At 42.4% G+C, this 16,884-nt stretch overlaps 1 protein-coding gene across 1 annotated transcript in view; it reads right to left on the reverse strand.

Moving 5' to 3' along the window:
- Window positions 1-1,249: 1,249 nt before the first annotated feature.
- The window catches only part of PTPRB (protein tyrosine phosphatase receptor type B), a 50,631-nt gene continuing 34,996 nt past the window's right edge, over window positions 1,250-16,884 (reverse strand). Inside the window, exons 22-32 of the mRNA XM_072863539.1 lie at window positions 16,438-16,521; window positions 16,303-16,320; window positions 16,116-16,197; window positions 15,567-15,657; window positions 14,285-14,361; window positions 13,338-13,472; window positions 12,133-12,255; window positions 11,755-11,918; window positions 10,359-10,494; window positions 7,097-7,217; window positions 1,250-6,022 (exon numbers count right to left, since the gene is read on the reverse strand). Of these exons, the coding sequence (XP_072719640.1) occupies window positions 6,000-6,022; window positions 7,097-7,217; window positions 10,359-10,494; window positions 11,755-11,918; window positions 12,133-12,255; window positions 13,338-13,472; window positions 14,285-14,361; window positions 15,567-15,657; window positions 16,116-16,197; window positions 16,303-16,320; window positions 16,438-16,521 (1,054 nt within the window). The 3' untranslated portion in view covers window positions 1,250-5,999. The remainder of the gene's footprint in view (window positions 6,023-7,096; window positions 7,218-10,358; window positions 10,495-11,754; window positions 11,919-12,132; window positions 12,256-13,337; window positions 13,473-14,284; window positions 14,362-15,566; window positions 15,658-16,115; window positions 16,198-16,302; window positions 16,321-16,437; window positions 16,522-16,884) is intronic.

Here is a 16,884-nt window from a genome sequence, read left to right on the forward strand (position 1 = left end):
GTGATGTGCAAAGGCGTGGTTAGTAACACTTGGAATTTTCACTTGTGGTATTTGCTGACATATCAGTATTGCCACATCGTGCCTGCTATAAGATGTCTGACATCAGCAGCTATTTATAGGGCTTAGGAAACCAACTGATAGCGAAGACTGGGACTGGCAGAAAAAGGAAATTATTATCTAGCACTGGTATAGGAAATGACTTACCAGACAAAACAGCCAGCTCACAGGTATGAAGCCCAGGTAAAAAACAGGTCCACTTCGGAAAAATAACAAAGTTAAAAACTTGATTCTGGCAATATTTTAATGGGAACCAACCACTGTGTTCTTGCCAAACTAGAAGAGACCCTCTGTGTTTCAGTTTCCTTGCTGTACCTTGTAAAAACACTTGTATTTCTTCTTCGTCTGCAATGCCAGCCATGTTTCTCCTGTGTGGAGATATGAACTGTACACTATTTTATCTTTATTTCTGCTCTTTTGTGTCTATGTTGGCATCAGGACAGAGTATGGCTCAGAGGTAAGCTTTTATATCACAAAGATAAAATCTAACAAACAACTCCCTCAGCCTTCAGTACATATCCCCTCAGCAAATAGTTCACAGTACAAAATATAAGCAAATAAATCATTCTTCCTTTTAAAAAAACAAAATTAACTTGTCCTAAACACTTCTGATGACAAACAAGGAATAACTGAGACACACAATGTTGGCAATAAGCACACTACTGCCAAGCACCCTGAACCCACAAGAATGCTAATGGTTTTTAAGCATTGTGGAGAGCGGGAGGGGAAGAAATACATTTGTTAAAAAGCACGGTTCAGATCCTCGGGTGGTAGGCAGGGATGGAGCTCCAGCGCGGTGTTAATTGGTACAACAGCCTGGCGAAATGTCTCTAAAATAACAAGCACTCAAGTTCAAGATGCACTGTTGTTTCAAATACCCATTGCATAACCCAGACAGTATTTGGTTTGTTAAAGGAGGAGAGCAGAGCACCGGGGAGGTGAAGGGAACAACGGTATCTTTCCGCATGGGCACTAATCTGGCCAGCGGGCAACAGCAGAGCCCCTTTTCCCCCAACAGGCTGAGGCTTCTGATGAATTTAATGTTCTCTGAAGACCGTCTCACTTGAAATCAAACTCACTTATGACCTTTTCTCTAAGCAGCAGGACAACAAAATCCATAATGCAAAGGCAGTCAAACAGAAGACGAGGACGTGATTTTTTTTTAAATGAATGTTTTATTCATGAACTATTTATAAAAATGTGTAAAATACACTCAAATATATTTGATTTGTTGAATGTAGCTAAAAATATAAAAATATACTGAACAAATGCATAAATTAAATTGACAATAGTGGCACAATTCTGTGTTCACCCAGTGTTTGTTAGGAACACAAATATAAGCAATTATATAGCGTATGAGAGTGCAATATGTGCTGAAGATGTTTTTCAGACACTTTACTCCAGGCACTGGCAAAGAATTTATGGCTAGCCACACTTCAAAATCATGGTTTTTTTCACTGTAACATACTGCCCTGCTGTAGAGCAATATATATTTAGCTACTTGACGTTACTTACAGTATTTCTTTAGCTTTCAAATAAACCAAGAAACAACCAAATCATCATATGTATCAATCTACCAGCATCACTGACACTTTATGTGCCCAAATTCCACAGTATTTGTTAAATTTAGCTAGTCCCTAGTCTCCACTATTTCCTGCCATTCTTAAAAACCAAATCCCAGTCTGAACTAGCTGTTGATCTGCAAGGTCACTGATAACAGACCAGTTTGCTTTGGCCATAGTGGTGCTACCAACAGGTCAGGAGTTTGACTTCGTCAGCCTGAGAGGGACAGTCGAGGGCACAGGGTCCACAGCAAGCTGCCTAAGTATGGGGGTGCACACTCATCTTCTAGTCAAAGTTGCAGCCTCCTGGGGCTACAGGTCCCAGAGCTCACAGCTCCAGAGCCCAAACGTCTGTGACAGGGCCATCAGGAGAGTGGCTGTCATTTTATATTGCATTATATTCACACAAACTGCGTGTCAAGTACTGAAGGAAATCTGAATGAATATTAAGCACCTACCATGCCTCTCATTGGTAGTGAAGCTGTGGCTGCGGTAGGCTGCATCTCTGAATGTCAGATGTGTTTCTCCTATCTGTGGCCCTGGGAGGAGATGCTAATACAGTGATTAGATGGTTATTGTTCTCATCCCCCTAGCCCATATATTAACTCCCAGGCTGAGGAGCACGGCTAAGTGCTCATCTACTCCTATCTGTCTAGTATTTAACTTTTTGCTTTCAAAGTCAAAGCGTAAATAACTGTATATAATACATAATATAAACTTAAAGCTCACACATTTTCTTTTCTCTGTTCTACAACTGAAAGGAAATTCATAGTATATCATGGCATAAAATAATATTTTTGGCAATTTTAGGCACGTATATAAGCTGTATAAATAACTATAGCAGCAGAGAAAAATGTATAAAGTTGCACTTTTATGACATCTTCACAGTATGCCTATTTCTCTCACCCACTTTTGTGTTCCATTAGTAACAAAAAATATCATTTATCAACTCCAGCTATGTAAAATCTTTTTTTTTTTTTTTTCCTACAATCGGTAGTGGATCTTGTAATTGTATTGCACAGATTAAAAAAACATTACAATTTTTTCATTATTAAATAACTTTCAATACAAAAATTCGAATTAACCTAAAAGCCCAGCCCTGCAAGTGCTTCAGAAGTGGAATGATATTCTTCAGGCAAGCATTCCAGTTGACTTTCATGAAAGTACTCAGGTAGCTTTGTGGACAATGCAGAGATTCACAGGACTGGGCTCCAAGTGTGCAAATCTTAGCTTATGGATCAGCAACAACACTAGCCTTGCTTTATAACATTATTATTGGGAAACATCAAGAAGGGAATTCTGAACATCATTCGTGGACGTTCAAAAGAGAAACATCCTCTTCAGCGGAGGATGTCTTTTTCCTTAAGAGCTCTCTTTGTTCAGTACACAGGCTCCTTCAAGTTCATTCTGGTTACATTAACAATTTCCCATTGGTCCTGTTATTCAGCTTAGAGGCACAGTAAATGTAATTAATTATACTGATAAGTAGGTGTCTTATATTAACAAAATGCTACATAGATACTTTTTACTTATTCTCAGTAGATTTACACTGGTTTCACATGACCAGAATTGGCTAGAAAGCAGAACCAGAGCAATAATGTGTGTGTACAGTCTCACGCGTGACCTGGCCAGGCAGAGATGTAAAGCTGCTCAAGAGCATTGTGCCAGAGTGTTTAAGGTCATATGTCATGTTATTAAGTGATGAGGAGGCTTATGAACTGTGTCCATTATTAGCTGAGAGAAAAGATGAAAATAGCTGTCTGCTACAACATCATCATTTTGGGTGCAGATTTGTGAACTCTCTAGGTGCGGAGGAGGGAGCTGAGAAACAATGTTAAAAGAAAGAGCAGAATGATGTGTGTCTTTCTGAAAATGATGAACAATGTGCATACATAGTATACAATCAGAATTCTGCCCTCAGATCATATATTATTGAGCGAGTTCTATTTCCCTCAGCATAAAAAATGACACAGTAATATATAGTGTGAGATAATTTATAGGGTACATTTGGTATGTCTTCACAGTGTAATTGTACTGCTGGTAACTAACATGGTGATCTTCACTCCTCAGCTACCGCTGCAAAAAGAAAGGACTAAATGCAGTGCACGTAACACAATGGCAATTTTCATGATGCCCGAAGTTCAGCTGTTATTAGCAAGGTCAATGATTGATCTAAAGCTGCCATGCTTGTTTGTCCTTGCTTGCTATCCTACAATCTATCTAGCAAAGGAAACAGAGAAAAAAGGGGCCTGCAGAAAATTTGCACATTTCTTTGTGGTTTTACTTAGATTTCCCTCTGTGGAAATGGCTTCCACTATAATGCTAGTTCCCTTCTTCTTCAGATCCCACTAAGGGTGATGACTCTTGAGGTTTGTCTGGGGCCAAAGAGGATGTACAAGAGGAATGAGCAGTATTTTCATACAGAGACACCTAAAAGGTTAACCAAGCTTACATGTTCTGAACAGCTGTGAAAGCTGATATGAAGGGTGGCTTCTGAGGCACGCAAGGATTCTGGGTCAAGAAAGGATGAGACTCCAGATGGAGCAGGAAGGAAGAGGGACTATCAGGCTGTTTCCTTCTCTCTAGGAAAACCAGAGTGACAGGGATGTGCATAGTCCTGCTTTGGTTCTGCTTTGGAATGATTTAAGAAAACTATGTCAGAGCTGCCTTGCAGATTTCTTCAGCCATTGTCAGGTAGGTGTTCCTACCACAAGGAGAGTGTGGCTCCAGTAAGTCATGGTGAAATCACAGTAGTCTTGGCCCAGGGCCACAGCAGTTCCTCACTTAGGCACTTAGGTGTATTGGCTGGTTCTCTGGAGGCCTTCAGAAATATTTATTTCTCTCCAAAATAAAAGTGGAATTTAGGCACTTGTCTTCAGCAGCAGGTTAAGTTTTCTCTAGGTAAAGTATAGATAGATATATAAAAGGAGAACTATCAAGCTCTTCCTTCTTTTTGTGATGTAGAAGAACTGTGTGCTGCCTCTTCTCTATTTGTCTGAAGAGCATTTTATAAAGACAAAGAATAGCTGAACAGAGTGTTCAAATCAGTCCCTTGAATAAGAAGCCTCTTTACAGAGGAGAGAGGATGTGCCTAATCCTCTTGGCTGGGCAGGATACCTGGTGAGTGCTTTTCGATTGTACTTCTTGCTAATCACTAAATGCTTTGAGTCATTTGATGATTAGCACAGCCCTGCCAGCCTACATCCCCTGGTTTACTGATGAGCCTTTTTCTATTCCAGCTGCCCTTGTGGTGGTGACATCAGGAAACATCTAAGTGGAGGAGTCTTTCTATGCAGATATGCTGGGGCCATGCTTTCCCTTTGTGAATGCAAGCGGAATTCGAAGGAGACCACCACTTAGGCAAAGGCAGCTATGCTGCAAGCAGCTTAAGGCCGAAGCCAGCTGTATAAACTGTGGGATATACACCTTTATATGTCTTTATTTCAATGCATTTATGATCGCTCTATTTTTTTAATGGTATAGCATTGTTTTTAATGAGCTATGGAAGTTGCCAGACTTCACATCCTCACAGGTCTGTTAACGTGAATGTCTGAGGCGTTTCCTTGAACACCTTTCTTATTATAATTGTACGCAAGTGAAAATGCACAGACACGGGTTGCGGTCTGATTCTGCTCGCTTAAACCAGTGTAAAGAAATCAGAATGTGACCTGTTTCCCCTCAAAGCATGTGTGTGCGGGAAAGGTCTGCTAGACTTCACGGCAGCGTGTGTTGTTTGATATTTTTCTACTATGTCACATTGGACTGAAACAGTTGCTTCTAGTGAGGTGGACCCTGTTTTGCTTGGCTGTTAATGAGTTCTGTAAAAGGTATGTCATTGTGTTATGGGTTATACCCATTTTCATCAGATCACAAGCAGTAAGTTTAAAGTGTAAAGTAGCATTGTAATTCCTATACAGGACTACTGTTCCCTTGCTTAATAGTAGCTTATTTCATCTCACAAACACTGAACTACTTAAAAAAATGAGGTGCTCCTTATAGGATTTTTCCTGTGTGTTACATGCCAATACATAACCTGCCCCAAATGCAGCAGTCCTGTTAGCCATACAATTTAAAATAGTTTATGTAGAACAGTTCATAAAAACTGTGATAAGAAAAAAATAGTATTATCTGAAGCTTAATATTAATATAAACAATATAGAAAAAATACATATTTACATAATGCCAAAATACAATTATATACATTAATATCTATTACAGTTAAATTATATATCTTTTAAAAAAGTCACCAGACCAATAAATTATACAGTCTCAACAGAAAGGTCTGGCACCTTTCTAGTGCATGAAATACATACATTAAAAAACCCAAACAAAACCCCTAGTTAACAAATGTGGTCACAAAAGCAGTTGCCTGTAACATTCTTAGTGCCTTGAATAAACAGCATCTGAAAGCAAGGAAAACTGAGATTAGAAAAAATAGAACAACCCAGGTGGCTTCACGCTCAGCTCTGCCAGCTGACTACAGGGCTCTGAAAGGGGGTTGTGTGGCAGCAGCGCTGGCTGGTGACTGATGTGACAGCTAAAGAGCAGATCCCCCCTCTGCCTTTGCTAGCACTCCCAACGTGTGGAACCCTAGTTATTTCAGCCCTTGGCCTCCTCCAGTCCTGCTTCACCTGCTGATGACAACTCTGATTTCTACGGGCTAGATCAAGAAAATTATTTTGATCTCTCATCATATAATCTCAATTCCCATTGTCCTAATTTGAGGAGCTACTGAGATCCTGCTGTCTGACTCTGAAAACTTCCACAGCCCTTAGGAATCAGCTTGACCAGGACACACAGGCCACCTCTCCTTACAGCTTCTCCAGACTGGTCTTCCGGCCATGAGAACCAGAGGTGAAGGGCAGTGCTAGTGCCAGGTTTGCTACTCCTCCAATTCCCAAGGAACTGGACGATCCCCAAGGGACTGGACACAGGCTAGGGAAAAGAGCCTATAAGGATGGAGAGTTGGGGGAGGAGGAAAGAGCACAGCCTTGGACACCCACATTAGCTAGTCTAGGCAGATGGGAAGTCTCCTAAGGCAGCCCACACAGTCAACAGAAAATGAAGGTGATTCAGGACTGAAATTGAAAACCATCAACGACAGAAGAGACCAGTGAGCCCAGCCAGTGGCCTCAGTGTGCTCAAAAGCAGATGATGTAAACACTGGTGAGGTAAAGGAGGAAGCCAGTATCATGATAGGGAAGAGGTTCAATTCCCCCAACAGCAAAGGAATCATGAAGTGTGAGACAGGGAGAGCATGAAGGTAAGGTAGGAGCAGAAGAGATGCTATAATGACTACTAATGGAAGAAATAAAAATGTAATTGCAAGAGTGACAAGAGCAGAGCAGAGAAGAAATGAAGGTCCAGGAAGAGAACAAATATCGACGGCAAGGGATAGCACAGTTTGCCCCCTCAATTACATTGTCAATGAGCTATCACATTTGAAACACTTTACAATTTGATAAACTTGCACTTACCTCTGTGATACTCTGGATTCACATTTTCGTATATTGGAAACAAGGGATTTTCTTGTTCACTGCGAAGTTTTCTGGCTCTTAACACATCTCTCACACATTGATGTAGATACACATATTGACACTGCAAAAGAATTTTTTTTTAAGTCACTCTGGGAAATTTTGTAATTTAATTTTCTGTATTGTGAAAAATCATTACAGGCTAACTCTCTCATACAGAATCAAAGGTGGTGTTAAAAGTGAAAATATACTTCTAGAATTAATCTCCTTTTCACATTAGTAATATAGTAAACTTTTGTGATGACCTGTTTTTAGAAATGCTACCAGTAAAACATAAATGAACATAATATGTTTTGACAGATAACGTCATCAGTGAAAGCTCTATCAACTGTAAGGCATAATTTGACATGATGCTGTGTTGGATATCTACTACTTCTGAATGCTTTGGTATAAAGTATGTACAGGGAAGCACACAGAAGAGACAAAAAATTTCCTGATTTTTTGTTCTGAGAAAGAGATATTTTCCACAGAATTTTATCACAATATATAAACATTTCATAGAACTTTGATGAACTCAAATGTTCTGGCAAAAGCAGTATTTTTTTGATCCAATATAAGTTATAAGATTGCTTCTGACTATGCGGTGAATGACAGACTGCCTTTTCTGAACAGCACCTTTCATACAAGGGAGCTAAGATGACACTCACAGCCAAAGTAGGGAGGGTCAGCATGCTATTGACTATTTATCAAACTACCTTGATAGTAGTATCCCCATGCTTTGCTACTCTTTGTGGTTTATGACATGAGTCATTATCGTGTTTTGATTAGTGTAGCATGGTACCCCAAAATTAGGTCGAGCATCTTTATATATCGAGGTGTACCTTTTTAATATTACTTTACCTCAAAGACATAATTTCTCCAATAAGCATATGCATTTTCTCCCCCCACATCTTCTACTTGTTTTTCACAGGAGCTATTGCTCTTGCATTTTTCTCAGTGCTCTGGCTCTGGGAAAGTGAGGATGCCTGCTGTTATGCACATACGGCTGCTGCCTCTGTGGAGCCGAATCCTGCACCCCACCCACCAATTCGGTGGAAAATTGGCCAGGGCATGGAGACTTCCTTTGGCGGAGACTTCCTTTGGCAGAGACTGAAATGGTGGACAGCTTCTTTGCCCGTGTTACAGCTGCTGTGCTGAGCCCACTGCCTTTTGAGCTGATGGACAGAGTTTTCTGTTACTCTCCTGCATCTTCTCCAGCTGCAGTCTCTTGTCTTAAGCAGCTTTCAGCCAAGTCTGAAGCAGGGGCAGTGTTTTGTTCCTGCTGTTTTACTGTGACTGCATAGTGTCAAGCAGGATGGTGCTGTGACCTTTAGCTGGAGCATCTCATTGCAAACAGTCCTATCTGCTGGCCTATGCTCCCCAGTGGGATTTGGCTTCCACCACATCAACAGATGGGGACCTAGATTTTATCTCAACCCCAAAACAGATTGTGGAAGCCAAGACATGAACGATAACACCGGGAACTAGGGTCTTCACACACATGAAATGGAGTTTGTGGGGCAGATCTTTTCTTCCCCCTCTCCCCATCTCCTTTACTTCTTCTTAAGAGATGTGTAAGAATTACTTCATAATTCACTGCTCATGGCAAACTTTTAATCATCATAAAATTCCAGGATAAATTTACTTCATTTTCTTGCAGGAGGATGAGAGATTGTATTGCTTGTGCTCCAAGCTACCTTGGTGAAAGTCAGTTCCAAATCAGACACCATATACAGATGCAACTGACAGTTCAGATTAATAAGACTTGCTGAGAATACAGCAGCTCAGTGGCTGTGCACTGACACAGCTACATGGTCAGTCAACAAGCATGTTACAGCTCAAGTGGGGTGAGTATGTGTGAGCTGCAAAAGCTTTCTGTCAACCTGTCTCTGGGATGCTGCTTGTGAATTCTTCCAGGGACAGGACTGATTACAACAAGGATCTGTGTAAGACTTGAGCCACTGCTGGTTTGGGGCAGAAGTGCATGTAGTGCCAGTAGTGGCATAGTGGGGTGCTTCTCACTATTGCTGTAGACATTTTGCTTGGGTCTGGCCGCCTTTTGACTTAGATGTCATGTCAAGCTCATGCCAAAGGTGGTCTTTGTATCACACAACTTTAGTTGTTTATAAGCCTGGTGTCAAATTTAGGTTCTTGAGGTAGTTGGCTCTTTTATCCAGCCAAGGAAAAAAAGCCACCCTCCTGAGATGCCTGTCTGCCTTTGCTGACTACAGCTGATGGGAATGTAGAAGGTGAGATGGATCTGTCTCTGAGGATGCCCAGACCAAACTGAGAATCTGCCTCCCGCCAGCAGGTCTTCTGTGATTAAGATAGTTCCAGGAAATCTCTCTTTTGCATTCCCAGTTGAGCCTCTCTTTATACCCATGTGTGACTTTTACATCTATCAGGAAGTGCTGTCACTGATATTTTCATTTCCAAATTGCAACAAAGAGCTCCATTAGTATCAAGCTACAGGCAGACCCATCAAACTTGTTCTGATTCCTCTATTAACAGTTCACAGGGAAAATGTAAAGACTGCCTCCACAACTTGCCTTTATCAAATCAGTTCCTAAGTGTTTAGCTGCTATTAGTGTAAAGTGATTTTCTTGCAGTTTTAAAAGCACAGAAAGAAATCCCAAACACGTACTTTTGTTGCACTTCAAGAATAAATGTACTTGCTTTTGCATAGTATGTTAGGAGAATGCTGATCAACTTTCCAATACCATTAATGAAAATGACAGAGCAGCTCAATAAAAATGAACTGCAAAGCCACAAGGTCACAGTGCTTAGAGTTTTAAAATTAGGTACATCTAATTTTCTCTGCCCTCCATTCCTTTTCCCTATTATGTTGACCTATCTGTCTGGTTTAGGGTTGTCTTCCAAACCCACCCCTGAAGGACCTATCTCTGCTCAAAGCTCATTTACTGGACACTGCACTAACACAACAATGTGCTGTTAAGTGTCTGCTGCCTAACACTGCTGGGGTGATTATGGGCCAGTGCCAATAGGAGAAATCTACAGGAAGCATAGCTACCACTTGTTATGGTTTCGACCATATGAGAGCCAATGGAAACAATCCTGAACTAGAAATTCTCACAGAGCTAAAATATATATAACTAGTATTTCACAGTGGAGTAACTGTGAAGTGCTTTGAAAGCCTTTAAGATGAGAGACTGATTATTATATACTGCAGCTGGTGTTGCTGTATTGTAGGCTATCCAAAACTTACCTCTGTCTGAACCATGTGAACCCGGTGAAGCCTTAGATCATGTACTGCTGCATAAATATCGACAGTGTCCTTTGAATCTAGCTGCTGCAGAATTCGGTCCAGTGCAATGAATGTGCCAGTCCTGCCAACACCAGCACTGGAAAAGAAAACAACCCAAAAGATTTAAAAGGAGATGGATCAAAGCATTCACTATCTTCATATGATACTTTTGTAAAGTTCGTATCTCCAGGGTGAGAAACTCATTGTTCAAACGGCATCTCTGGGACTTCAAACACTTTATAGTGGAATTTGTTTAGGAAGGAGGAAAGGATAGCAATGGTAGAGGTATCATCTCTGCTACTGCCTGTACTGCTTTCTGCTTTGGATTAACTCAGTCATTGAGATACACTGAGAGACTGCACTTGACTGTAACTTTTAAACCTCTTCTCTCCAGGGATAAACCAGTAGGCTTAATTCTAAAAGGTAAGTCGGCTTGTGCCTTATGGAAGGGCAGAGCAAGGCAAAGTATCTCAGAGTCCCCAGTAGCTGAAATGCTGGGAGGTGGGGTTTAGAGACAGGAGGCAGGGAAGAGGAAAGTTGACCTGCCAGTGATACAGTAGACATCTGACGTGTTGCAGCACATGATGTACAGGCAGACACAGGTGGAGTTATACAAGATACACGCCTCAGCCCATATAATGGGTGGAGGGGTCAGACACTACATTCAGGTAGTACCAGTGAGCATATGGCTTTATCAGAAGGTACACACAGGACCACACTGCACTCTCTTTCTCACTGTGTAACCCCATATTCTGCTGCAGCTCGCCAGTGGATCACAGATCAGGCAGTCTAGTTTTGCCTTTTTTGTATACGTGTGTAGGGCTGGATCACAGAGCAGAGGAAAAACTGCAGCCCTGTGGCTGCCAGAGATGGCACAACAGCAGAAGAGCACGAGAAGGCAGTAAGGAGACGGAGTCTCAGTCAGAATGGGGGAAAGGATGGATCTGCCAGCTAGTCTCAATATCCATACGTAGCCAGATTCACTCCTGGGTATATCGTACCTTTTCAGAACACCCCTTTGTGATGCAGATGTTGGGCCGCAACAGCAGCACACAGGCAATTTAAGAATGCAAAAGCTTATGAGCAGCGGCAGCTGCTCACATCTTTAGTGCTCTCCAGTGGTCCCACAGAGACACAGTGGTTCCCCGAGAATCATTTTCAGGGCATCTCCAGGGTGAGGTTGTGAGTGAGTGCATGTACCTTGGGGGTGCTGCTCTGATGTATCTGGAGACTTAAGCCCATCAGCTATCTCTCAGGTTCTGTGGCTGCCCATGGCCTAACAGGGATGAATATTTGGGATCTTCCCAAGGGTACACACAAAGGCTCTGTGCCACTGACCTTTTGCTGCTGCACGTACCTGCAGTGCACGATAGCTGGTCCTGTGTCTGGGGTCCTGTTGATATAATCCCTTACAGTTCTGACAAACTGGATCAGGGACTGGGTGGTCTCTGGCACACCATGATCTGGCCAGACAGTGTAGTGGAAGTGACGAATGAGCCTCGTTGAGTCAAGCTGCTCTTCCTGTTGTGATACAAAACTGTGGGTCATCAGAACAGACGAGAGAGGAGGGGACACACACAACATGCACCTTCAGAGCAAATGCTACAGCTGCCACCAGAGATGAGCTGGACATGATGCAACTGTGCTACAGCAGAATAAACCTTCCTAATTTCCTAATTTAGCCTTGCAGGTGTTTTTAAGCCAATTAATTAAAAAAATATGAACGCAAACGTACACTGCAGATTTTAAACTCTCGTATTGTCCATTCTGGGAGCACTGATTCAGACAGCATCTCAACGATCAGGTCTCCATAGTACAAGGAATCCTGGTCGAGGGGCCAGTAGTGATCACACTTCACCTGCAGGGACACAGAAAAAGATATAGTCTCAGTAACAGCTATAAACAATGCCTCCATCCAGCACCGACAGAAGCAGACTTCAGACCTCCTGTGCCTGAGGATGAAGGAAGAATGGCAGCAGCTGAATTCAGAGAGAGATGCCACCCCCTGCCATGTCAGCTCACCAAACAGGGCCTGGATGGGAAGGGGCTAGGACGGGGCTGGGAAGTGGAAGTTCTCATCATAGATGTTTGTGATGGGGAGAATGGGAAGCACTTCACTGATGCCCTCTTCTGGATGACACAACATTTTCTGCGCCAACTCAGAGCTCTGCTTGGATGACAGCTAGGCCTCCAGTGCCCGCTTCCCCACCTCTTGCTGAGACATGACAGTGGGGTCCCACTCAGAGCCAGTGAGGTGCAGGAGAAGACAGGTGGCTGCCTGTCCTGCATTTGCTTTTGCCATCTCCTCAAGAAAAAATGGTCAACTGAAAGGAAATATCCCCGTATGTGCCAACAGATGATCACTACAAGTTGTACAGATCTAGTCCCTGTCTTACAAAGGGTACAGGATGTGGTCATACTTGGGGAGGTGGATTGCTGAGACACCTAAATAACCTACCTACACTTGCATTCAGTAAGACTGTTAAGTGCATGAGTAGTCTCTTTGCTTACTACATGAGGGCTTATGCATCAGAGAGAATTCCGTGTATTTAATGAACAACATTTGCTCTCTAGACCTTATATTTAAAGCAGTAGTTGATTGGAGTTGATGTGATAAACAGGCATTTTTTGCTGGCAGTTGTCCTTCTGCACACTTAAGGGGATTATATTAGTACTAGTGAGCAAAGTGCTGGATTAGACACCAGAAGCACCGAGCTCTGTTCCTAACTCTAGCCTTGACATGCTGAATGATCTTGGGATGGTGACTGCATCCTCACCTCACAGCCTTAATCTGTTTCCAGTCTTTAGATTATACCTCTTATCTCTTACTGTATATCTCCTTGACTGGGGCCTTTGGCATTAGTGTGATGCAAATAATAAGCATAAACTTTTAACAGATGTTAAAAGAGTCATTAATAATAAAGAAGAGTCACTGCTCACCCGGCCCTTCTCAACACACTGGGTTACCATGACAATATTGTGAACATTTTGTTCCCATGCCATCTTCCAGAACTCATCTTTGGTACCAGGCAAAGGGCCCTGAGTTGCTATGTATTCCCTGCGGAAATTATTGCCCTGCAAGTAAAGAGAACTCCATTAGTTTCCATAAAGGCAGAAAAAAAAAGATCTAGCAACTGTACAAGCTGTAGAGTTGCAGCCAGGGCTCTGCAGCAACAATGCCCTTGCTGGGACAATAGTTTTGAGAGCTAAATTGTTGCCTTGGACCTGGAAGCAGAAGACTGGCTGGAGCAGAGAGAAGGAAGAGACTGCAGCAGTGTATCTAAATATTGTTCCTTTTGTGGCAGTCAAAGCTTTTCACTGTTCTATTGTGTTCAGCACCATCTCAAGCAATTTTGGAACTACTAGGGGTTTTTGTTTTATTTACTGTTTTTAATAAATTAGCTGAGTTCTGGCTTGAAATCTGGATTGCTAAAGCCACTACTATCAATCACAACTCTCTGGCAAAGGGCATTATTGTAATCTCAGCCAGTTTCACCATCCTGCAAGGTGTCAACACTGTCAGGATGAGCTACAGCTCCACAATGAGGATGCCACCTGCAGTGATAGCTACAGTTGTTGTGGACACTGTATAAAATCAGTGACCTTTAAAAATGTGTCCTTGGCCAATTAGACTTGCTATCTTACATAACTATAGCAATCCAAGAAAGTGTCCTTAAGTGCTGGCTAAATCACTCACAGTTAACTTAATGGCAGTCAGACACAGCCTTTCAGCACACCCACAAAATGAATTCTCAGACTTTTATCTCAAGTGAATAAATGAAGGGGGAGGGGAGCCTTAAGCATCCGACTTTATATTCAGTTTTAGTTGAAGGACAAATTACCACTGGAAGGAGGACTCTGTAAAATACCATCCTTGAGTCACTTACTGGTATGTAGCTTGCATTAATGTAGTCTGAGCAAGGGTCATCGTCCACATTGGAAAGCTTCACTCTTGATGTATCATCTAGGAAGAAATTGATTGCAAGAGGCTTATGGCTAGGTCTTGACTTTCAGTCCCTCTCCCATTTACAGAAATACATTTGTGAAAGGACTGGCAGCATCATTACAAGGATTTTATACGGAAGGCTAATTTAGAGGAATAACTGTTTATATTTGTACTGCCTTTTTCATCCGCAAGTGCTGTGGAGTGTTCCAAAGATTGATGGGTGAGAAGGAAGCAGTGAATATCCAAAAATTCCTCTGCCGAGTTGCATAGGATTTGTTATGGCAAGAAAAGCCACAACAGCATCCTCCTTTGATCCTGACAGCAGTGTGCTCTACTGGAGAGCAGTGCCCAGCGCTGCCATTGAAAGAGCAGCAGTGCTTCAGTGGTCTGCACAGCTCCCGAGCTAACGTGCGTGAGCAGGCCAGCTGTCTTCCCTGGGAGCAGTGGCATCTCCAGACTACAGAGACACACAGAGTGCCTAAGCTACCAGGTCACTGACTTGTGACATAATGCCATGTTGGATCTCAGTCAGGCATTGTTTCTTGTACATTGTGGGCATGCTCCCCAGCCCAGCACGGCAGGCAGAACACAGGAGATGCTGTGAGGCTGTGCTCCAAGCACATACCACATCCAGCAGCAGGGCAGCACGTGGAGCAGCGAGTCATGTGGTGTTCCTCCTCAATGCACAGCATGTGTTACCTCCAAAATTGGCAGACAGGAGATTAAAGGGGGAAACTCTCAATGACAGGTCTTGCTGCAGAAGGACAGGGGCTAACTTCACATGTGTGTCTTACCACGCAGAACCGCACTAGCTCTTCATTGTATAGTAGGTTTGCTGTGTCCTCCACAGAAGAGAGATTTGGCAAGGTTGTCAAAAAGCACTGACTGGCTGACACCCTATATGTAAACAACCCTACTGTTATTTCTACTATCCTTGTTATCAGCAGTGACTGAATGCCCATAATAGCTGGAGGTTTTTCTCTCCAGACTGAATGCTAGTCATTACATCTCTAGTGTGAAATGAAATTACTGGTCTGTGTGAAAACATTCAAGGCCATACATCATCTGCCTCCAAGCACCAGAACCTGAGCTGGCAGAGGTATTTAATCTCTGACAGGAAGAAGGGGAGGGATTGGCTGCACTCTCTTTTCCACTAGGCTTGCTGAAAAAAGTGAAAAATAGCTGTTGTGATGTAATATTACACAACCAAACCTAAAACTCACAGGGCAATATATTATTGTATCGATTTTTCCCTCTGTTCTCTGGCAGAAGCGCTATGTCACATGTCTGGTTTCGACCCACATCTTTCAAGTCCTGCAAAAAAAAAGTAGGAATAAAATGTGAAGTGAAAATAATTAAAGGACATGACAACACGGGGACACAGTGCTTATCAGCTCTCAAAGGCCATGGACAGAGAATGGGCGGTTTTTTAAAAGAACAAACTGAAATTAAATAGCTAATCATACTAGTTTAAAGCAAGCACAGGGCTGGCAGGTGCTTTCCATGCTTTATCACACAGATGTGCCACACAAATGAATGCTCCTGACCTCAGCCAGATAGGTATCAGGCAGAGGCTGCCAACCAGAAGATGCTATGCCAAATGACAGCTGATTTCTGCATCAGGACAAGTGGAGTTCAGGTGAGACTCTCAAACTTATTTGGAATTGTGTGAATAAGACAAACAAATGCAGGCCTTTCTAATGCATTAACCCATCAATTCAGCCAGCCCGTCCCTTCGTAAAGCAAGTCCTTTGCCTAGATTAGGATCCCACCTCATACTCCTTGGACAGGAGGTAGTTGGAGTCTGCTTGAAGTTTGGTGAAGTGTGCTTCAAAATGACTGACTTTGATCGGACTAAAATATTCAACAGGAGGAAGAAAATCACAGGATGAATCACAGTCATAATTTATCCAGTTGGTTATCAAGAAGCTTTTTTAGGTATTAATTTTTTCTTTTTACCTGGAAGTTTTCCGGTTCCTAGAAATGATTTCAAAAAGAAAAAGAAACACTTCATCAGTGAGTGACCAGATGTGACTGTTCATCCATGATGCCATGTTAAAATAATGCTCTTAGAAACAAAACTTCTGACTTTACCCTTTTTGCCCCAAGTTCAGATGGACTGACAGTGGCCTGTCCCTGCGAATGCTCAGCCTTGCTGTAGGTCTTTCGTGGCCATTGCTGGAATAAAAAGGAAGGTATTCTGTTGTACCGTTATGTTCCGATACTGATAAGAGCTACTAATAACATAACTTACATCATTAAGTTGGAAAAAAGGAATTTGAGAAAGTATGTTTGGATTTGTGGCTCTGATCATGTGACATTGCTCTCAGCTGTGGCACAAAGTTTTCTTGTATTTTAGTTTGGTAACAGTGATGCGGAATGTATGCACGTGCACAGGCAATAAGACTTTTTTCTTGCTCTGAAACACTCACAGATCACTCTGATTGCTCCTATCACTCTGATCGCTCCTATCATGAAGGAGGGTGTCCTATGTTAAGACGGGCCCTAAATTGGTTGATTCTCTACATGCAGAGAGGAACA

This window comes from Ciconia boyciana, chromosome 1 (assembly GCF_034638445.1).
Source record: "Ciconia boyciana chromosome 1, ASM3463844v1, whole genome shotgun sequence".
Lineage (NCBI taxonomy): Eukaryota > Metazoa > Chordata > Aves > Ciconiiformes > Ciconiidae > Ciconia > Ciconia boyciana.